This window comes from Oryzias latipes, chromosome 10, assembly GCF_053564925.1.
Source record: "Oryzias latipes strain Hd-rR chromosome 10, Olatipes_Hd-rR_3.1".
NCBI classification, from domain to species: domain Eukaryota; kingdom Metazoa; phylum Chordata; class Actinopteri; order Beloniformes; family Adrianichthyidae; genus Oryzias; species Oryzias latipes.
In genome coordinates this window covers 15,469,630-15,492,620 of record NC_136246.1, presented here as the reverse complement: position 1 = coordinate 15,492,620, position 22,991 = coordinate 15,469,630, and the positions used below count along the sequence as shown (strand labels likewise).

The following is a 22,991-nucleotide window of genomic DNA, read 5'->3' as shown; positions in this document are numbered from 1 at the left end:
CTCGTGGTTGGTTTTCTGTGACATGATGGAAAATTACCAGGCCTTCACTGGAGCTACCATTGTTTACCAGCAGAGGGGTGTAGCGACGTACGTGCCATGAGTCACGTCCTACCAGTACTGAACTCTGTCTGTTTACCTCCGCAAAGGCCGTGGTCGGGCTGTGATTTGGGAATAAATGGATCCCCACAAAACCGCCACCGCACAGCAGTACTGAGCCAGACCCTTTCTTTAGAGCTAAACACGTTTTTGTTCAGTTTCAGTATTAGGATTAATTTGGGGGGACTGGTTGAGGGGATGGAAGGGTGTTAATTTTGTGTGAATGTCCTGTTTATTTGTTTTTTGTTATTCTCTTTCATTTTTATAGTTGGCGTCAATATTTTACTGCTTATATGTTAGGTGTTTTGTGCTTAAACTAGAATAAAAAGTGCTTAACATATACAGTTTGAAGTTAAAGTATTGACTGAGGAAACCAGACAAGTCTGGGCAGCACCCTTTGTGTTTGTGTTTCTATTTGTAGTCCTTGGAAACTATTTTGTGATTGCTTTGTAAAACAAAAGCTTTATTGTCAAAGTGAAAGTTACTTTGTTTCTGTGATTTAAGTTTTTTTTCCTAGTGGCATCTCATTCATAGTTTGATATGTCTGTATATGGCAGCAACAGAGCATGTAATTATAGGTCTTAATATGACATAATTAGGAAAAACACTCAATTTTAGACAACTGTGATGGACTGTGAATAAAATCCTTAACTAGTATGTTTTTTTCTTTCTTTAAAAACGACATACCAATGGCAAATTTAAACACCTTGCAAAACTAACCATCCATGAGTGGAAGAACCATTGAAAATAAAACGACTTTAAATACATATCTAAGCAGTGGGTTCCTTTTGTCTTTTTGTGTTGTACTAAAACAAAAAGACGCATTAAACACACTGTGGTTTCATGATGCCATGAACAGAAACAGGCAGAACAACTTTCAGCGAGGCTTATTGGGGCAGGCTGCTGTCCTCTTCCCTGGGGCTTGATCAATCACTTCTGAGTGAGGACAAACCTCTCCCTCTTTTGAGTAGATCCATAAGCACATAGCTGTTACATCAGCTGTGATGCAGAAGGAAACCTTCGTCCAGGAATTCATACAGCCCCACTCTTCAACTCTCATCCTGTTATTCCATGGTCAGACACTGAAGAGACAAACTGGCTGGAAGAAATATTTGGAGTACTTAACAGAACAGGGAGGACTAAACTCCTTATTGGGTTATATACTTTTATAACATTTTCATTGATTGATTACATTGAATTTGCAAGTTATACTTTCAAATATTTTATTTTCATCTCTTACCATTTTTTTTCTAGTCCAGAAGGAATTGAACCAGTAGTGCTGTAATATCTTATCGGATCAGTTGTAGTATATCGGGAAACGTTGCTTATTTTAGAATAGATGGGGATGTCCACAAATTTTGTCTTTACTGAAATCTAGAACCAAGCAAAGAAGACAGGCAATGGAGACATTTTTCACGCCTGTTCACAACCCTTCTTCGTTGGATGACCTCAAAATACGCAAGAACCATCAACGACAAATTTTTCACCATCACCAGAACACAAACAGGTGGGAGGGTTTTACTCTGACAACTTTTATTTTTATTATTATTTTTAGAAATGCACACAATCTACACCGATGGGAGCTTGTTCTTTGTTTCAGAGATCATAAATTGGCTCTGGCTAATAGTTTTCTTCAATGCAGGTACAAAAAGCTTGAGGACAGTGACAGAAACACAGATGACAGCCGGGGGCACCGCCATAAGCTCAATCAGAATCTCCGGGACAGCCCTCACCATGATGCCCACTATCCTCACCGCCTTCAGCACACAGATGACAACGGAAAACAATACAACCACCGCAATCCCGTACATCTCCCCAGCGCCTCTTCTTCTTCTCTCTCCTCCAGCTCTTCCTCCAGCTCCTCTTCCTCCTGGTACACAGAGGCGAGCGCAAATGATCCCTTCTCTTTGCGTCACACCGAGCGGCCACTCCATTCCCTGTCATGCTCCAACATTTCAGATGTGCGCAAGGGATTTAAAGAGGACAACAGCTGCACGCCCATTGTTTTTGCCACCATAAAACATGGCAGAACAGCTAACACCGTTAGGGTGCTGCAGAGCGAAGAGCCTGATTTTTCTACCCTGCATCGGGGTCATAGTCGAAGTGAAGAAGGGCTTTTGCAGGGAAATGAAGGCAGTGAGCAACCTGCAGTACCATGCAAGGACTACGGGTCTCTGTATAAGACATTCAGTTTAAACAGAAATCTGGCTTTTAGTGAGGATGACACTGTTTTAGGGGTGCCAAAGAGAGCCATCTCTTCAATCCAGCTTCCCACCAAAGGGATCCTCAAAAACAAGGATCACAACAGTGACATTCGGAAGTCAAAGTCAATGGAGGTTCTGTCACCGAGAGACACACAGGTAAATGATCCAAATGGGCAGAAAGGGAAAGGAGCCACGCAGGCTGAGATAGAAAGGGCTCGTGCAAATTTTGTGGAGGGAAAATTGCAGTTTTCCGCCTTTCTGAATGAGATAACAAAACAGGTCATGAGGCCTTCAGAGCTTTCCATCCTAGGTGTTGGCAATACCAAAATTGTTAGGAAAATATCTGCTCCAGCCCGAACATCCTTTCCAGTAATGCCTCAGCTACCACCCAAGAAGAACCGACAGGGCACGCAGGTTGAGAAGAAGCAGTCCCCTAAGCAGCCCAGCAGAGAGGTGAAAGTTGGAAAACCCTCAGACTTCTTCCATCCTGACAAATTCCCCTCCTATGAAGCAGGGAGCCACAGTGGCAGCCCCTCTCCGGATCAGCACCCCCACTCTGCCCGTAGAGACAGGAGGCCTTCACCTGCTGGGAGCTCCGTGGTAGGGGACAAATACAGGAAAAATTCTCATTATCTCACTGATGGAACTAGCACCAGTCCTGAACCCTGCCGGCCCAAACAGCGGCACCACCGTAGACACCCGCCAGACACCCCCCACAACCCCACACAGCAACCCCCCCAGCAGTTACAGTCTGACAGCCGGGGGCCAAGCAACATCCCTCCATCCTCTGCCCAGGGGGTAGGTCCAGGTTTTGGTTCTGAGTCTTCATCCACAAAGTCGGACTCATCCCGGGCCAGAGACACAGCCTCCACCTCTGCCAGTCAGAGCTCTGAACAGGGCCAGCGCCACCCACGACACATTGCCAACACGCACCGAGTAAGTTCACTGTAGCCATTTTCTACTTTGAATTCATTCATTTAGCAGCTTTATTATATTAATAAGGTTTTTGTAAATAAGGTGATCCAAACTGTTGTCTCACAGCTACAGCTTCTAGGGTTTTATGTAACCATTTGACAAACAAATGAGAAATGCAGAAAAAGAAATAGTCTGCATGAATATATTAAAAAAATAATTAAAATGAGTGTTATCAAGCACAACCGCAAGGCCACACTGAAGTGGAACTACAACACAATAAAACAATTTCTTAAAAAAACAATAATCAGAAGTTAACTTAAAATGATTGAAAATAGGAGTAAAAGCCTTTATAACACAATATGATCAGAACAAAAAAATACTGATCATCCAGGTCAATGGTGAAACAAAACTTATGTTTGGAATTATGTTTTTTACATTTTTACAGGGATAGTTTTGTGTTTAGGGAACTCTGACAATTCACGACAGTGAGGCTTGACTGCATGGTGAAGATGGACTGATCATGAGGCTCCTCTGTTGCGTAGGCAGTGTGGCTCAACCACAGGCGTTGATCAAGTGTCAAACACTGCGTCAGTGAGCTGAGTCACCGTTCAGCAATGCGGCAGATGAGTGTGCAGTGCTTTTAAGCTAAACAACAATGGAAACCACCTGATTTCCCTGTTCAGATGCTTCTGTTCTCAGCAATGTTTGTGATGGAAGCTGGTGTTCTGTGTCTAGGGGGCAGGATGACTAAAATGTCAGAGAGACTCGCCCTCAGTCTCTTCTTATGCAAGACCCAGGCATGGACTTCTGTGTGTACAAACACACTTACACAATATTACATAAGATTTCCTGTTTCCATGTAAAGCTCACTGGTCTCACTTGATCCATTTGATTTTTTAATGCAAACCACATAAATAAAATAAGGGAACATTTCTCTCAGTGCTTCAGCTACACAGAACAAATTGATTCTTTTAGATCTGGGCTCAGATTAGCCAAAGTTGAATGGTTTATTGAATTTCTTGCGTCCTCAGAATGGACAGCCTGTTCTGATTATGTGTGCTATAATGGTGGAGGATGAACAGATGGATGTTTAGACTCCTAACTTTTCTAACGTTTTCTAAGTTTAGGGGCTCTTGTTCTTTCTTTGTCTGCTCCCATGGACGAGGTCATGTGACCACAGGTTATATTCATGTCAAATTTTTCCGGGTGTGAAAACTTTGGATCAAAATATCTGACAGTTTAGTTTATTATTACTATAAAATGCAAGACAATAGCTTTATAAAGCTTTAACCTCTTAAAACTCAAGCTAAAATTGGAGCTAACTGTCTAAACAGGTAGTCACAGGTCCCCAGCTAAGGAAAATTAACTATCTCGGTAATATAACCCAAAATTTGATGTGGACACCAGGTTTAAGAATTTTTTATACAAAATCTATGTGTTAATACTTTTAAGTGAATGATGCTAGATCCTAATTTTTCTCTCACCCTGTCCATTTTCTTGTTTGGTTTTCCATTTCAGGACTCTCTGTGTGATAACAGTCAGCTTCAGTAAGTGCCTGCAGCCTATTTTTCAAAAACATGCATGTTAGGTTGATTCAAAATTGTTCATGTTGGTTTGAGAGCTCACAAGGCATTTTCCCCGTCTCTGTGTTGCAGAAACTGTCTTAGAAAAAAACACAGGTTTTTTGATTTTGGCTAAGAACTGCATGATCGTATTCTAAAGACCACTGGGAGTTCTTTTTACAGTAGATCAAAATGATTGAAGGGGGACTTCATACAATGCAAACCAGTGCTTTCGTTACCTTTGAGTACAATTCATGTTTTGATCAACTGCAATCATAACAGCTCAGGCTAAGTAAGAATCAAAAACAGCAACCATCACACACAGATTTTCCCCAAAAGAAACATAAACTGAGGTTTTCTAAACAGTATGCTGTAAATTAAAAATAAAAATTAATTTTGCAAGGATTAGTCTTTGGTTTACCCTTGTCCTATCTTAGATGACCCCACCCTTATATTGATGTGTTCTCCCTACCATGACAAAGGTGGATAAAGGTGGAAATTTTTCATGTAATCTATGGTCACCAGTGAGGTTCACAAATCATTGAAGAAAAAAGGTTCAGAGCACTGTCTAGTGGGTCTAGATGACCCAACTCCCAACGTTAAAGTGCCTAGGATAGCACAAGGGTTACGACTATTATAAACTATTGTATGTCTAAACGTTTCATCCGTTCTGTTGAAGTAAAACAGGTTGCATTGAAAACACATTTTTTCCAGGTTTTTCCAACATGTAGTTGGGTAACCTCTGGAAAAGGCTCCACCGCCATGATCAGGATGAAACACGTGTAGAAAACAAATGGATTTCCCTTCAGCTCACTCTGTGACGGGTCATTGGATTATCGATGGTTCTAACAAGCCTCCTCCCTCCAACCACAGTTGTTCAGACAGGAAGTGCTGTTCCAGTGGGACACATTGACATAACCATTGTCATTAATCTGCACAATCCCTGCACATGACAGGGAGATGTAGGAAAAAATCGGATAAAAGAAAATGACTTAAATGATCGGTGTAGTGGCACATTTTCTACATATTTTTGTAGATTTTTTTAGGTTTCTCTGAAAATCTGAAGTATTTTTTTAGACCTTGTTGGTTTGATTTTCTTTTTCAAAATATTCTACCAGCAAGTGTTGCCAAAAAAATAATTATAACACTTGTAGAACATGTGTCTTTAAGCTTTTGATTGTTAATACCAGTGATAGACTTTGGAGTGTCATTTGTATGACCCAAACATATCTATACTTGTGAAAGAATTACACCAACACAAATTTTTTTGTTTTTTTATTTACCATTTAAAGTGTACTTCTGCTTAGAAATATCACCAAAAATGTACAAATGGAAAATATTTTTTTGAATTTGTCATTGGAATTTCGGATTTATCGATGCACAACAAGTTTACAGTCTATATTCTTGCAGCTCTTATGTGTATATTGTATATGATAAAACAGATTTTCTAAATGTGGTAGATTGTTGTGTTAATCTCTGATCATTCAGGTCATCACCGAGTTATTGGGTCATGTTTTTTTCAATTCTAACTTGTCGTGGATTTTAGTGTCATATGTCACAAATGACGGGAATCATTTTTAAACAAGGAGTGGGAACAGGTTTACTTTTTGTTTTTTTCCAGATCTTTTGATAAATAAAGCCAGCAACTCTCCCAGAAAAGGTCTTTTTCTGTGACTGCCTCACCCATGTTCTGTCTGCATTCAGGGCCCTGCAGGAGGAGAATGCTGATCTGCACCAAAACTTGCTGCAGACCGTAGTTTGCATCGAGAGCCTCGAGGCGGAGTTGCAGAGAACCAGGGACGAGCTTGGCCATGTTAAAGAGAAATACAAAAGGTTGGGAGTTTTCAACCACACATGCTGCCATGATTGCAGATTTTCCTTTCAAACCCAGTAGGTTAATCCAGGTCTTTACATAACTGCTGTTATGGATTAATTGAACTGTGGAACATCATGGATTGTCAATAGGGCACCACCTTTTGTCCCTGTGCTTTTCTGTGGGTGTCCGGTTGTGGTTCATCCTGCCTGACAAGCTGACCCTTTCTGGTCCGACACTGCCCACCAGGCACATACCAAACATTCATCTGACCAGAATAACAACTGCAGTTGAATGCTTAGCTTTCACTGGGCCTCAACTGGGTGTCAGTTGCTGCAGACTCAGTACATGTGCTAGCAAACACCTGCTGTTGACCCTTTGAGTGAACGAATGACTTCTTTCTGTTATCTAGCCTTTTGCAGACACACACTGGGACCAAGCAGGCCAATAACGTGCTGGGGGAGCACCTGCACGTAGCGGTGAGGAAACAAAGACACACAGGGGGTGGAGAAGCCATGACAGAATGATCAAAAATGTTGGTTTTTTTAACGTTGTATGTTTTTGTGCATACAGTCAGAGAGTCTTACCAGTGAAAGGAAGTACCTGCTGAACCGAGTCTCCCAGCTCAGCTCTGACCTGGAGGATGCTCACAGAACCATAGCAGCGCTGGAGAATATTAATGTGAGCACACTGCCATCTAGTGGACACTGTCCTGCATTAATTACACCACACACAAAGTCTCCTAATTTCGAAGAAGTTAACTATTTTAAAAACGTTTGGTAAATGTTTTGTCATTTAGAATTTATTTTTCATTTATTTTTATTTTCACAAAAAAGCTTCTGAATTTTTAAACTTCTCAATTTAAATCCATCCATCCATTTTCTAAACCTGCTTAATCCCTTTTTTGGTCACAGGGTTGCTGAAGCCTATCCAGTCATTATTGGATGAAGGTGGGGTACATAGTTTTCCAGCCCACTGCAGGGGCAAATAGAGAATAATGGCCAAACACAATCACAGGCACACAGAGGGACAATTTAGAAACACCAATGAACCCATGGTGCCTATTTTTGAACTGTGGGAGGAACCCAGAGAACCCAGGGCCACTTTAAATCCAATACTAGAATATTAAAGTGTAAGAGTCTGATCCATTGTGGTTCTCTGGTTGAAAAAAACGTAATTTTTAAATTTTAAAAAGTAACATTTTTTGGACTATAAGGCCTCTCAAGCAGCTAATTGTTTTTAACTCATTCACAAACAATGTGTATCACTCTGTGACTCTCTTGACTAAGTACCCATGATGCTCCAACAAAAATCCATCAAGCAGTGTAGCTTTACAGTTTTCCAAAATCATAGTAAAACACTTAGAGTGCTTGGAGATCAGTAAGCATAAACAGAGTTTATGCACATGTTGTGCCAAAGTATTAGGTGTTTGTTTAAATAAAAAAAAAGAATTGGAAGTCTGTCAAACGGTACAAAAACTATGGTAAGGGTCACTGAATTCATTTTAGTTAGCTAGGTTTACTAATTCGCAGCTGAGATGCACCAACAACTGTAATTAAGAAATTAATTGAGAAAATTATATTTTCTCTTATGTTTTTGTTTTATTTATTCCAAAAAACAATTGTTCTTTTATATTTATCATATCAACATTTAGTATTATTAATAGTAACATTGTATTAAATACATACCAGTGTTTTATTTTTCTTAAGGGTGAAGTAAGACTTTGTTACTCCTGCTGGGTTGTTGTTAGTGCGAGAAATGGACCTAAATAGCTCTTTAAGTGCAAACCCCTGGTTCCCTTTTCACCTGCAGGAGAGTAGAGCACTCCTGCCTCACAGCGAGAAGGGCTTGGTTCAAATTCCGACTTGTTTTTTTCCGTGTGAAGTTTGCCCCTTGCACACGTGGGTTTCCTCCAGGCACTCCGGCTTCCCCCTACAGGTCAAAAACATTCTTCATAGGTTAATGGGTGTCTCCCTATTGTCCCGACATGTGTCCACATGTGTGTGAGAGTGTGTGGCCCTGCAACAGCCTGGCAACCTGTTCAGAGTGCCCTCACCTAACTTACATAGCTGGGTTGGCTTCAGTAACCTCGTGACCCCAAAAAGAGATTGAGTGGGTTCTGAAGATGGGTGGATAGATGGATGTCTTTTTTCCGTTGTATGCATAGTTTCAACGGCAAGTATGAAACAAAAAAATCCAGAAATACAAAGGGTCAAGGTAAAGTATAGAGAAACTCGGGACAACATGTCACATAATTGTGTGAAACAGACTGTAGGTGACAGTCAGCATCAATACTCCAGCATTACATTATTTTGAAGGACAAAGTCACAGACCTATGGATGATTAGCAGCGGTCAGCAACCAAAAAGGGTTTTATTTTTCTTTCCCTTTTCTTTTTTGTTGCAAAGAAACTGCTAACCAACTCTTCTTTTCATCCATGTGGTGTGACATTTGTCCGCTGTTGTAGCAAAGTTTGGAATCTGCCACAACAAAGTTAGAGGTGGAGGGAAAAATTCTAGATGTAAGCTCAGAAGAAGCGGATTATTTTTGCCTGATGTTTCTCCTTCAGGTTTCGTGCTTGATCAAAGACCTGTTGGAGAAGCACTTCGGCTCGGTTGAGGCAATACAGAAGTTCCTCGCCTCCTCGGCTGCAAACCGTCCACAGCCAGCAGACTCCCAATCCCATTCTCACGGCGGAGAGGAACCCACAGCGGCGGCCGCCTGGTTGGCTGAATCAGAGGCAAGCTCACAGAGAGTCACAGCGTTTGTGCCAATAAAGCAAAGAAATCCATCAAGCCAAAATGAGGGCAGCCTCTCCGACCAGCAAGACTCATCCCTCTCAGAGCTCGACATCAGCAGTGCTAAATTTAGGAAAATGGGTTTGAGTTATGCTGGCAGACCGCAGCCTGTTTATTCACAAAGCCAACAGAAAGCCTCCCTGTGCACAAACCATGTGGAACCTGAGACTCAGCAAGCTCAGGGGAGCGGTAACGTTTGGAGAGAAAGGGAAGGGTTGAAGACATCACTTCTGGATGAAGGTGCTGAAGATGTGAGCTCGACGTCTGCTCAGCAGATCCTGGATGATTTCATGCAACGCCTGCAAACACACTGGCCGGCTGCTGGAGGGAAGGAGCTGCCGGGAAAGGAGTAACTGAGTGGAGCCCGAAAAGGAAAGCCCTACAGATTTGTCAGCAGTGTAGCATAGTGAGAATAGGCAGTCGATAGATTTCTTTTAAATGTAGAAAAATGGAGCTCTCCTGACAATGATGATACTTAAACATGGCAAAATTAGAAGTGTGACAAAATTTTGTCACACTTTCACACTTTTTTCACCTAAATGTTAGCATTTAGGTGAAAAAAGAAGCAGTTTAATATCAAAATTCCCTGAATGAATGTCTTATTTTGAAGCTATAGTGTTAATATGTGTTATCTTTATTAAATTTTAGTCTCCAAAGATTAATATTATGATAGGATAGATCAGAAAATGTTTTTGAGGAACAAAGTCAAATCAATGTAAAACAATAAAAATAGTTTACTATAGTTTGTTAATGGCGTCTGTTATCCCTTAAGGTAAATTGAATAGGTGTCTAATGGTAGGTGGCATAAAGGATCTTTAGTTATTATAGGAACTGGGAGAAAAAAATGTTGTAAAAAGAAAGAAAAAGTTTTTTAAAATGTGTTTAACTGTAGGAAACCCATTTTATTTTAGCAGTTTGTTGAGCCAAACACACCTACTCACCTCTGTGTCTGTGAGGTTTTGCTTTTCAATGTCACTTATTTTGAGGAAAATAAACCATTACATTAAGACTGTTAATCAAATTCACCTAATTGTCTTCCAAAGGAAAAAAAACACCTTAAAATAAGTCCAGAATGACATTTATGTAAAACAAAATGTCTTACTTGTCTTTGTAGTGACTGAAAGGCAGCTCATGCTCCAGGCCATACTCAGCCATTCCTGTACAAAATCAAAGAGACACTCTCAGTGTGAGTTTAGGAATTATTCCTCTATCCATTGAACAGAAGTGAGAAAAAGCAAAAGTTCCATATATGTGTGTACATGCATTAGTTGTTACAGAGAAATATGTCTTTATTTAAATATAAAGTAATGCCAACATAAAAAAAAGAAGATAAAAAAAGAAAATACTGTATATTGAAAAAAATTATGCAGTTAAAATACTATGTGTCTTTAGAAGCAAAGCATTATTTTGGCGTTTGTATTTTTGGTCTTAGATGGTAAAACCCCTTTGTTAATAAAGATAATTATGTTCAATAAAAACTGTTAATTCATCCAAGTTTTATTGTTATTTACTGTTGGCATGTTTTTTTTACTACACCATTTAATAGAAGTTGGTGACTCATTCACTCATTTTCCCTTTTTAAAAAATATATTTAAAAAGAAAATAATAAGGTTGCATGTGGTGCATTGGGTGTAGTAGTTGGTACTCTTGCCTTACAATGACAAGGCCCTGGTTCAAATCCCAGTTGGGTCCTTTCTCTGTGGAGTTTGCACATTCAGCCCATGTGTTCCTCCCAGCTCTCCAACTTCCTGTCACAGTCCATAACATGCCCCATAGGATAATTGGTGATTCTAAATTGTCCCTAGGTGTGAATGTATGTGTATATGTGGTTGTGTGTCCCTGTGACAGACTAGTGACCTGTCCAGGGAGTTCTTAATCGGCGCCTGACAGTAGCTGGGATAGGCTCCAGCAACCCTGTGATACCTAAAAGGATTCGTCAGATTGAGAAGACTCAAATACAAACCCTTTCCAAAAAATTAGAACATCATGGAAAGGTTTATTCATTTCCATTATTCTATTCAAAAAGTGAACTTTCACAGAACATAGATTCAGGGCCCATTGTTCGTAGTTCCAGCTCATAAAACCCATGAAAAGTTAGGAAACCCTGGAGAAATCCTCATTCTGTTTTTGCAAAAACATCAAGACAGAGATTTTGATCACATCAAATAAAATAAAGTATTTTCAAAACGAAATGTCCATCTTCAATCCTTCCATAGTATTTGCAGGGTCCAGGTCCTGCTTGAGGATGAAATCTGCATCTTCATCCAGAGCTTCAGCAGAAGGAATCATGAAGTCCTCTAGAACATTCTGCTAAACCGTTGCAGGGATTTAGGATAAAAAAAAGCAGAGTTTACCAACACCAGTGCTGGACATTGCCGCCCAAATCTTGACTGAGGGTGGAGATTTCCCTCTGGGCCTCCAGCAAGTTTGGGTTCTGCTCTTCACCAGTCTTCCTCCAAACCCTTGGACCTTGATTCCCAACTGAAAGACTTTCCTTTCATCATAAAACAGGAGCTTGTACCACTGGCTAACAGTCTAGTCCTTCTTCTCCTTGGCCCGGTTGAGGTGTTTCCTCCATTGGCTCACTGATCACTGAATGCTTTGAGCTGTACAACATCTCTAAGAGCCTTCAAAGGAAATTCAAATGAAATGACAATCAAATGATTTTTTGGAAAGGGTCTGTACGTAAAAAGATAATTATGAAGGAAGGGCATATTTCACAGCCCTATAGTTATTTTTAGAAGTTAATATAAAGTGAATAATTTGCAATGATTATAAAAGAGATTAATCTTTTTATGGCTAATTTTTTGCCACCTAGGACTTTTATTTTTGCTAAAAATTGAACAATTTTGCTGAAAAATCCTCAAATTTTTGAACGTTCTTTAAATAAAAACATAGGTTTTAACAAGATCAATTTACAACTGACATTGGTTAATTAATCTCAATAATTGAAAATCTTGTCCACTGTGTGATTTAGAAATGCGTGAGTTCATGCAGAGTTCCGAATGTCTCCATCTGAACCAGATTGAGCTGAAATGTGGTTTCATGTGGAAGATCCATCCATAAGTTCAGCATTAACCTTCTGCCCTGGCGTGAAGACACTGCAATGATGTTTTGTGGATTAAAGGTGTGGTTCCTGCATGTGTCGTGAGACCGTCTTCACCTTTACCCAGAGACTCCAGATCCAAGCTGTCACAAATACTTATAATAACAGTTTAATCCTTCTGATCCAACCACCCTCCCTGCTGCACTCTACTCATAATCCTCTGCAAACATAACTCCAGTCTTACTTTCGCTCTGCATGAGCTAGCCTCTGTCTACCCCCCCCCCCCCCTAATGCAGCCCTCCCTGCAGGAATTTTGTTCACTTCTGTCAGCAGGCTGCTCTACATCTTCCTTTTTTATTTGGTGGAGTCATAACTCTGCATCGATGTGAAACCGTGAATTATTAACCCTTCCCTTAGTAATTTCTGCTTGAGTCATTTCTAATGTGAAATCCCCATTGAATGAAGATTTTAGTTTTAGTTCATTCAAAGCAGTGTGGACATGAGTTGGGGTGAGACGTGTAAAACATCATGTGGAGTTTGGCTTATTTTCTTTTTTTTTTTCAATTTTAAGCATCAAGCAGAGGTTTTTTTTTTCTCTATGAAGTTTCTCTTAAAGAATCATGTGACAGCTGATGGACAATTTATTTAAACAACTCTATTTAAAAGTTACAAAACATTTCAGGTACATTTAACAGTTTGTTTGTGTCTCAGTGGAAGGCTGAGGTGTACTTTTCTATCCCTTTTTGACTCCTAAGTAATGTATAGTAAAAAAGTTATTTTTCTCCTTAAATATTTTTGACTTTTTTTGACGTCAATGTGATGAAAAGGATTACTGCATTTCCTGTTTTGGAGGCAACCGTTGGACCCACTCTGTGCTGATAGGTCTCAGGTACGGCCACCTGTCAATATAGTTGAAGTGGCCCGCCCATATTACATGTCGATCAGAAGAAGTTTGCTGATCAGACACTGGCCTGCTTTCCAATTGGCCTCGGGACTTTAATAGGATCCCAGGGACTCTGTTGGGAGATTACGGTTCCAAACTTGGGACTTTGGCCAGTCTCTTTGTCCTCCAACCATGGGTACGGCAGTTTAGGGGGGCGGTGCATGTGCACAGACCCAGAGGGGCGCCATCAAAAGACAACATCAATCAGGGGGAACAATTTGGTGATTTCAGCTTGAAGAGGAGCCCATCGTGGTGTGAACGACTATTGGACGAGGAAATCTGCCAACTCAGGGAAAAGGATTACCTGCATCATCAACCTTCACTTTTCTCACATTTCTTGTTGTGTTCGTGAACCGGTTTGGATACAAAGACGCTTTTGGAGGCATCTTCATCAACCATTTGAAATCGTTTGAATCATCCTCTGTGGCCAACGTCCTTTACCATCTTAAGGATCTACCTGCTTATCCCCTCCACCTGGAACAACTTAGATGAGCTCAGCCTGCTAATAACTCACCAACTGACAAGAACAAGGCCTGCATTAACAACTGACCACTCCACTTCCTTCAATCGACACTAAAATCATTTCTTGTGAGCTCTGTTGGGTTTTGTCTCATTGCATTTGGTTTGTTTGCTGTGAATAGAGTCCATTTTCTTACCTGAATGGTTGACATGTTTCCATCTTGCCTCTTGTCTTTGTGTTGCCTGGTAGTGAGCCATGGTGCTGCTGAAGATGAAGTTCAACCAGCAGAGGCGGGTGCGTTTGGCCCAGGGCCTTTGGCTGCTGTCCTGGCTGGCGGTGATGTGCGGGGCCTTCATATTTTGTCTTGGGGTTTACCTCAAAACCGAGCTGCTTCGTAGGGACGAGGTAGAGAAAGAATCGTTCATGGATGCAAACACACACATGAAAGAAGGGCCTGTTGACATTGAGGCCTGAAACGATCAAAGATGAAGCAAAAAAGTAGTCTGTGCTCAGGCTTTTGTCTTTGTGAAGGGCTGTTTATTACGTAATATGTGTCAATGACCATTTCTGCTGAATAACAGTTTAGTTTCAAGATAGAGCTTGCATGGAGACCAGATGTAAACACAGAGCTGTGAGCCGAAAATGTCCTACAAACATCAGAACTTCAAAACCAGAAAAGCGTGGTATCTATTGATCAGTGGCAATGTGTGAGGCAAACACAAGTTACTGTCTCCACCAAAGTAGCAAGTTTATTTAAACCAACATGCTCCATAGATCATACATGAGGGAACAGAGTGAAAAAACCCCAAACCGATATCTATTTTTACCACACAGGAAATCTACCCGGCATGAGCCTCCAGACATTTATTGATCCCAAATAAAAGATTTTTTATAACCCCTAAATGGGTATGGTGCAGAGGTTGTTCCAGTGAGGAACTCAAAAGGAATATTTTACTCCCAGAACTCATAATAGTGTCTGTTTACTACATCAAATTCAATTTTTTCCAGAAAAACAACAACAATATTTTCCCCTCATTTCTTCCATTTAGTGGTGTCACATAGTCTCCGATGGTGTAAGGACACAGGGACTAATTGTAAAAAAAAAGTGGATATGCGTGAACATTTTAGAAAGTTCAAGTACTGAATCTGACTCTTTTTTTTAAACAATAGAGGATGGGGGTTCTTTGTTGAAGGCTGGATTTCAAAACCACTCCCTCATTTGCTGTTAGATTAACCAATGCTGCTAACACTATACTTTGCCTTTAAGTTAACACTTTATAGATCTTATGGCTTTTAAAAAAGATACAGCTTAATGATGTTTGCATAATTACTGGACAAAGAAGGTGAGAAAAACCAAAGAGGGCCAGCAGATGTCATTATATCTTTCAATCCTTTTCTCGAGGTGATGGAGAACACGGAGATCCATGTGGTGCCCAACATCCTGATGATGGTGGGTTTGGCCTCCATCGGCACCAACTGGGTTGCCACTCGGGTGTGTCAGGACTCACTGGATGCAAGCCGCTTTCCCCGCTGGAAGGTCCTTTTGCTGGCCTGGTTTGTTGTTGCAGCTTTGCTGTGTTGTCTGCTACTTGCAGTGGTGGTGCTCAGCTACGTCCTGCAGGGGCGTCTGGAGGAGTCCCTGAAGGTAGGGGTCAAAAGGCAAAGATGGTTGCATCTCAGAGAAAAGCAGTTTGATTAGTCAAACAATGTCAATTCTGTTAGTGACTTTAAAAAAAAAAAGAAATATACAAATATTTACTTAGGAATTAGGCTTTACTGCCAAACTTAATCAAAAACAAACGTTTTCTTCACAGAGTTTGTTGCATGATTCACATTAATTTACCCAATGAAACATCAGTTTTTGGGTCACGTGTTAACATTTCTTAGAAAAAACGAATTGTTCCTGCAGTGCACAGCCTCAAACCTGTAACATTGGATGATCAGAAACTAATTTTCAAACAAAAATGTAAACTTATGAATGTTTGCTTTTAAACAGTGGAGAAACCACTTTCTTAAACACGCTACAGCAAATCATTTTCAACAACCAAATGCCTCATTCCTCATTCTCTCTGTTTGCCCTTCAGGTGGGCTTGAGGAATGGAATCCGTTTCTACAAGGACACAGACGTGCCGGGCCGCTGTTTTCAGAAAGAGACCATTGATCGTCTGCAGATGGAGTTTCGCTGTTGCGGAAACAATAACTTCAAGGACTGGTTTGAGGTTCAGTGGGTCAGCGGCCGATTTTTGGACTACACTGCCCAAGAAGTCAAGGAGTGAGTGAGGACAAAAGAATGAGCATATTTCCAGAGTTAGAAATTGGTGGGACAGAATGAAGGGAAAGTGTTTGGAGGATTTGGTCTGAATAGCAGAGAAGGTAAACTTTACATTCCAGAGAAATTCATAGACATGCTGCAGAGAAGAATGTGCACAGAAGGAGGATGTAGCTTCCGGTAATTAAATTAACAGAAAGGTTCATGCAAGCACAGTTTGGGTAATTTAGGATAAAATAGACTTACACCTTTACTTGTGTTGTTAACATTTCTGTAACTGGATCCAGATTACTGTCAGGATATTAACCACTTTTAATGTTTGCCCTCTAACTATTACCCTCTGTCTCGTTTGCTGCTGTCTCCTCTTCATCTGTCCCCCCTGCTGACACCTGCTGTCTTCAGTCGTATCCGGAGTAACGTGGACGGCCGTTACCTGTTGGACGGTGTTCCTTTCAGCTGTTGTAACCCAGCATCACCTCGCCCTTGCCTGCAATACCACCTGACAGACAACAGAGCCCATTTCAACTACGACTACCTGTCAGAGGACCTCAACCTGTACAGCCGCGGCTGCAGACAGGCTCTGACTGATTATTACATGGGCTTGATGAATTCAACTGGCCCTGGGGTGCTGTCTGTCATCCTGATTCAAGTGGGTAACTTTCAGTACTCTGTTTGTGTGCTGACTGAGGCAAAGATTTGGATGACTTAACTCTGTTCTTTTGGATGTGTGGATAACATGCTGGGATTCTCGCCAGATTTGTTTCAAGTATTTTTACCAAAACTGTACACAATTAAGATAAAAGCTTAAAACAATTTAGTCTAAAGTAGCAGAAGTAAGTATTTATTATAGAATATGGAAGCTTTGTATGGTGCTTAGAATTAGAATGACACACATACACACAAAAGAACAACAGGAAACACCAGGGCTGCAAATGGCTTCCAGTTTTTCAGGCAACTGCAGCCTCTGAGGTGTGTATTCAATCAATTCCATCTATTCAAGCACAAATACAGGATAGAAAGTTGCACAGACAAAGACAAAAATGCACTTTTAGGAATATCATATCATCTGATTATCAAATTGATATAAAAAATGAAATCCTAACTATTATTAAAACCACAGGACTAATGGCCAATTCAGTGCACTGTCTGAGCAGACTCACATCACACATTCTCTGCTTTTTACTGCAACAGCCCCACGGTTTTTTACACATTGGCTTGAGAAATGGTTACCATGGCATCAAGCTGAGCTAAACAGCTTCTCTTTTTTAACAACAAGCCTCAGCAAAGCAACCAGTTTGTCACACATCTGACACAAACCAAAAAGGAGGAAGCACAACGTGCAGCACAATCAGCGTCACACGTTGTTTGTTCATGTGGTAAAGACAGTTTGTGAAGCATGTGAAGAAGTCATGCTACAATTTTTAGTTTGGCAATGTCTGTACACACAGATCTCATGCTTGCATTGATTGTTTTTCATTAAAAAACCCTCTTTTTTTTGTCCAGATATCTGTGATGTTGAGCCTGCGGTACCTGCAGACAGCTGTGGAAGGAGCCATGGCTCTGGAGGACCCGGAGGGTGATAGTGAGGGTTACATACTGGAGAAGGGGGTGAAGGAAACCTTTGAGGAAGTCAAAGTCAAGGTCCTGACCATGATGAAGTTAGCGCAGGTTGACCCTGAAGGTGTTCCTGTTGACGCGGAAGCAGAGAAGGCAGCTGACACCACCGCGGAGAAGGCTGCCTCCCCAACCCCTGCCAGCTAAAGGGAAAATTGATTTCAACATGAGCTGAAGAAGAAGAAATCGAAGACGGGGGTGGGGGTGAGGGCGTGGGGGGTCATTTTATCTTTTTTTCTTTTTTTTTTTTGGTTGTGTGACCAGAATGGTGGTGGGATGAGTTGTTGTTAAGTTTTGTCATGGTAGGCGGGATTTTTCTCCACCAGTGCAGCAGCTGCAGCTCCTCTCATACACGACCACAACCTGACGGCACATAGGAGATCCCATCAGGCCCTGCACAGACACATAAACAACACCTGATCTATGCAGGAATTTGTCAACCATCTGAGAATCTCCTCAGGAGATGTGTAGTTTTTTATGTTTTTTTTTCTTAGAGGAGAGTATTCAGTTTGAACACACATAGCAGGAACACTCAAAAACAAGTTTTGACTCAAAATTGGCAATCCCACGACGCTGAAGTTCATCCCATGAGCACTGTACTGTTCATCTGACAGCTGTAGAATTTGTACTGAACTGCAATGAAATGCTTTGGAACCTGTTAAAGCTGGCAGCACACATGAATCATATATTAAAGGTAGACGTTTTTAACTGCTTTTTAGTGTCGGCTTCCTTTTGTACAACAATAAAGGCATGTGTAGAATGACAGTGGGTTATCTGAGTTCAGTTGGGAGAGGCTGATTAATCCTGTGTGTTAACGTGCATGTGTGTGTGTGTGTGTGTGTGTGTGTGTGTGTGTGTGTGGTGCTCCAAATGAAGCTGTCATATGTCTGTTCTGGTAGCTCTTTAAACAATCTGATAATCCAGGTGTCGTTAATCTCTGAAATGCTGTACAAGCGGTATCAACACAACGCAACTACAGTTTGTAGAGCGGACCAGGCAGCATACTGGCATTAACTGTTGGAAGCAAAAGCAATGCTGTTTCTAAATGCTTTTTACCTGAAAACAACGCAATGGTCTGTCCAAGCCACAGATTTATCCAATGTTTGCTCCTTTTTCTTGAATAAAATCTCTGTCACTGAATAATTTCAATTGATGTCTTATTGTATTACTAACAAAAGAATAAAATACTCTCAGTTTAAGATTTTTTTAAAAAATGACTTGCAGCTTTTGAGGCGTACACATTTAAAAAGATGACAGAAGGGGTGTGAAATAAGATTTTTCTTTTAAAAGCACAAGAAAGTGCCAAAACAAAATTTCATTCAATCTTATATATAGTGATATTTGATGTTAAAAGATACATAATTTACAAAAGATTACAAAGAACAACACTGCAATTGATAGTCATACAAATAAAGAAATACTGGTCAAGTTAAAAAAATCAATAGCTTATTGATTGTTATCAATAAATATTGTTTACTTCATGACATTGAAGTTCACACATTTTCATTCTTGAAATATTTATGAAGATTTCAATCCATATTGTGAAACAAACGTTTCTTTATACATTTTCTTGAATTTATGGATATTTTAAAATTGTTTTAGCTCATCGTTCTAAAGTTCTGAAAATAACTGTCCATGGTAACACACAGCGATTGATTGTACATAGATTTTTCTGTATTAAATACAAGGTGAGTAAAGACCCAGAACATTGGGGGTTTGGTTTGAGGAATGGGGTAAAGTAAATGAATAACTGATTTTAAGCATAATATTACTTGAGTTATTATGCTTATTACTTAAGTATTATAAATGCATACTTATTTCTCCATATTTAAATTTTTGTTATCTCTTGTTTTTTTTAAGCCATGGTATAAGCAATTTCCCTATTGTGAGATCAATTAAAATCTATCTATCTATCTATCTATCTATCTATCTATCTATCTATCTATCTATCTATCTATCTATCTATCTATCTATCTATCTATCTATCTATCTATCTATCTATCTATCTATCTATCTATCTATCTATCTATCTATCTATCTATCTATCTATCTATCTATCTATCGACGGAGGCATGTCATTTCATTTTCAGCCACTAGATGTCACTGTTCTACAGTGATTAAAGTTATCTGGACCCAAATTTCACAATTGAACTGAAACAGCGGCAACATTTACAGACAGGTTTGGTCTAGAACAAAAGGAACAGGGGTAATGATACAAGAAAAGACGATTTATACCTTAAAATATCGATATGATATTTTAATAAACATGGCGAGTAGGGCCCGTGTGTCTAAATTACCACAACAATCTAGTTCACTGACCTCCTGTGAAAAGTCACAGGTCTCATGACAGGTTTGAGGAAGGCTAAAGAAAGACACGGCCTTTTGAAAAAAAAAAAAAACCCCAGTGTGGTTTAGCAACAAAACTAACTGACGCGCTAGAGAGGAAGAGAGGCCATGATGATGATGAGGAGGAGGAGGAGGAAGAGGGAGGGCCGCAGAAATGTCAAACTACTTCAACTTGACACAAGATGGATTCCCGCTCCGTGATTGACTTTAGAGTTGATCATATCTGGTAATCAGCCGGCCCGCGCGGCGTCCTCGCGGCCCTCAGTCAACAATGGATTCTAACATTCTGGAGATAATGGAGGAGTTCATGGGGAGTCCGTTGGCTCGATGGGTATGTCATTTAGCGTCTGTGTCACAATGACTTAAAACGCACTTCATGGTGTCAGCAGCGCGCGGCAGCCCCGCGCGCGGCTGAGCCGCCAGCTGTCATCTCCACAGACTCTGCTGTTATTTCCACTAGTGAAACCTTTTGAACAGTCCTGCACACACAAACAAACATTAGATATGAATGAAACAGTTAATGAGGGTTATTTGGCCTCTTTTCTCCTATTTTTTAACAGGAAAACAAAACTACTTCTCCTTTTAGCAGCTTCCTTTCCTTCTCAAAGACTTTTGTTGTTGCTTTGACACTTCCGTGTCCTTGGGCTGTTTTGTTTATGGAAAAAAAAATCAAAACAGATTCATTCTCAGGGTGTCCATGTACGGATCTGTGGTGTTTGTTTGAGTTTTCAGCTGGCATTTCCACACGTGAAGTCGGTCAACCTCAGAGGATTGAGCCCTGCTGGTCGGGAGTTGTGTTTGTGGTATATTGTGACACTGAACCAAACCTCCTTGGGATGTTCTTTCTGGTTGTTGCCTCCATCCACAGAAGAGGAGGTCAAAGAGATTCACCATGAGACCTGCAGCTGGTGCAGGTGGCACACCAACATGCCACTTTTCTGTTTTTTTTATACACTCACTGGTCCCTTTATTAGGTATACCTCGCTAGTATTGGATTGAACCCACCTTGCCTTCAAACTTCCTTAATCCTTGGTGACACAGATTCAACAAGGAATTAGTAACATTCCTGAGAGGGTTGAGTCCATATTGACATGATAGCATCACACATTTGCTACAGATCTGTCTCCTGTTCCACCACATCCCAAAGGTGATCTATTGGGTTGAGACTGTGGAGGCCATTTGAGTCCTGTAAAGTCATTATAATGTTAAAGAAACTAGTCTGATGATTCCAGCTTTATGACATGGCAGCCTATCCTGCTGGAAGTAGCCATCAAGAGATGGTTCACTGCGGTCATAAAGGGACATGGTCAGCAACAATAGTCCGGTAGGGTGTGTTGTTGGAATCATGCTCAACATGTACTAAGGGGCTAGAGTGTGCCAAGAAAATACCCCCCTCTCCACTCCACCATCCTGAACTGTTGATACAAGGCAGGATGGAGTAGGATGGCAGGACCGAGTTTCTGTTTCTATCAGCTGGAACCAGTCTGGCCATTCTCCTCTGACCTCTGGCACCAGCAAGGTATTTCCACCCACAGACCTGCTGCTCACTGGATATTTTCTCTTTTCCAGACCATTCTCTATAAACCCTAGAGATGGTTGTGGGTAAAAAACAATCCCAGTAGGTCATTCATTCATTCATTCATTCATTCATTCATTCATTCATTCATTCATTCATTCATTCATTCATTCATTCATTCATTCATTCACTCATTCATTCATTCATTCATTCATTCATTCATTCATTCATTCATTCATTCATTCATTCATTCATTCATTCATTCATCTTCCAAACCCATTTTGTCCTTTTTTGGGTCACAGCGCTGCCTGCCGGAGCCTATCCTGGCCACTTCTGGGCGAAGGCAGGGGACATCCTGGACAGGTCGCCAGTCTGTCGCAGGGCCACAAATCACACATCCATGCACACTCACATTCACACCTAGGGACAATTTAATGTAACCAATTAACATATGAAACATGTTTTTGGACGGTGGGAGGAAGCCACAGTTCCTAGAGAAAACCCACGCATGCACGGGGAGAACATGCAAACTCCACACAGAAAGGTCCTGTGTGTAACCAGCCCGTCTGATACCGACAGCCATGCCACATTCAAAGTCACTTTAATCACCTTTCTTCTTCATTCTGATGCTCAGTATGAACTGCAGCAAATCGTCTTGACCTTGTCTACATGCCTAAATGCATTGAGGTTCTGCCATGTGATTGGCTGATTATTATTGAATTTAGAGCAGTTGGACAGGTGTGCCTGATAAAGTGGCGAATGAGTGTATTAACTCTTAATTCCAACAGCTGATCCATCTCAGCAGCAGTTTTCTTAAGATGTGGTTGGAGAAAAAAACAGACGCTCATTATATTACAGTTTAGATGGGCTCTACAGGGAGGGAGGGAGACCTTGGCTGTAGTCCTGTCACTGTGAAACGCTTCTCAGTGTGAAAGCACCGATTCCACCTGTTCAGACAGGTGCACCCACTCGAGTGGCTTCCTGTGTGGAAATGTTTGCCTTTCCTCTTTTCTCTGTTCTCCTCTCTTCTGCTTCTATTTTCAGTCTTCCCTCTCTCCGTCCACCTACCAATTCACGCTTTTAACCGACGCAGACAGTCACTTTCCCTCTGCCAATCTCTTGCAGGTTCAGCTGTTTGAGAACACGCTGGAGAGCGAAGCAGACATCTGCGGCCAGTACATGGAAGTGAGCTCAGCTTCTCGGAGCGCCAGAGACCTCTACGTGAAGCTCACCAATGGGGTTTTCCTCAATGAGGTCATGAGAACCATGTAAGATGTGGAAAAAGTTTCTTCCTTTGTTGCTTACTGCTGTGCCTAGACTGCAAATGGAGAAATACTTGAGAGACTAAGCATGATGGATAAAAAAAAAAAAAAAAAATCAAGCCTTTCAGTTGAACTCTATAAAGTCTGT

General features: G+C 40.9%; 3 protein-coding genes across 4 annotated transcripts in view; all 3 read left to right on the top strand.

The window, feature by feature from the left end:
- Positions 1-1,157: 1,157 nt before the first annotated feature.
- Positions 1,158-10,865, top strand: LOC101172987 (uncharacterized). 2 transcript variants are annotated; one of them, XM_078954082.1, is made up of 8 exons: positions 1,158-1,603; positions 1,739-3,236; positions 4,734-4,762; positions 6,482-6,610; positions 7,003-7,069; positions 7,164-7,271; positions 7,505-7,540; positions 9,159-9,297. In XM_078954082.1, exons 1-7 carry the CDS (start codon positions 1,497-1,499, stop codon positions 7,511-7,513), a joined length of 1,947 nt encoding a protein of 648 aa, XP_078810208.1. In that variant the 5' UTR covers positions 1,158-1,496; the 3' UTR covers positions 7,514-7,540; positions 9,159-9,297. The 2 variants fall into 2 exon arrangements, with proteins under 2 accessions (XP_078810208.1, XP_004073265.1); XM_004073217.5 differs by lacking the exon at positions 7,505-7,540 and having other exon boundaries at positions 9,159-10,865.
- Positions 10,866-13,476: 2,611 nt separating this feature from the next.
- On the top strand, positions 13,477-18,432 carry rom1b (retinal outer segment membrane protein 1b). The gene is made up of 6 exons (XM_004073157.5): positions 13,477-13,964; positions 14,086-14,241; positions 15,239-15,481; positions 15,921-16,108; positions 16,508-16,754; positions 17,609-18,432. The coding sequence occupies exons 2-6, from the start codon at positions 14,092-14,094 to the stop codon at positions 17,864-17,866; spliced, it is 1,086 nt and encodes a 361-aa protein (XP_004073205.1). The 5' UTR covers positions 13,477-13,964; positions 14,086-14,091; the 3' UTR covers positions 17,867-18,432.
- Positions 18,433-20,164: 1,732 nt separating this feature from the next.
- The window catches only part of ccdc88b (coiled-coil and HOOK domain protein 88B), a 64,444-nt gene continuing 61,617 nt past the window's right edge, over positions 20,165-22,991 (top strand). The window contains exons 1-2 of the mRNA XM_023959081.2: positions 20,165-20,396; positions 22,707-22,849. Of these exons, the coding sequence (XP_023814849.1) occupies positions 20,337-20,396; positions 22,707-22,849 (203 nt within the window). The 5' untranslated portion in view covers positions 20,165-20,336. The remainder of the gene's footprint in view (positions 20,397-22,706; positions 22,850-22,991) is intronic.

Coding starts and splice junctions, on each gene's coding strand:
- LOC101172987 (XM_004073217.5), top strand. CDS start 1,497: ATGGAGACATTTTTCACGCCTGTTCACAACCCTTCTTCGTTGGATGAC. Junction 1,604..1,738: donor CATCACCAGAACACAAACAG/GTGGGAGGGTTT, acceptor TCTTCAATGCAG/GTACAAAAAGCTTGAGGACA. Junction 7,070..7,163: donor GGGAGCACCTGCACGTAGCG/GTGAGGAAACAA, acceptor TTGTGCATACAG/TCAGAGAGTCTTACCAGTGA.
- rom1b (XM_004073157.5), top strand. CDS start 14,092: ATGGTGCTGCTGAAGATGAAGTTCAACCAGCAGAGGCGGGTGCGTTTG. Junction 14,242..15,238: donor AGCTGCTTCGTAGGGACGAG/GTAGAGAAAGAA, acceptor CCTTTTCTCGAG/GTGATGGAGAACACGGAGAT. Junction 16,755..17,608: donor TGTCTGTCATCCTGATTCAA/GTGGGTAACTTT, acceptor TTTTTTGTCCAG/ATATCTGTGATGTTGAGCCT.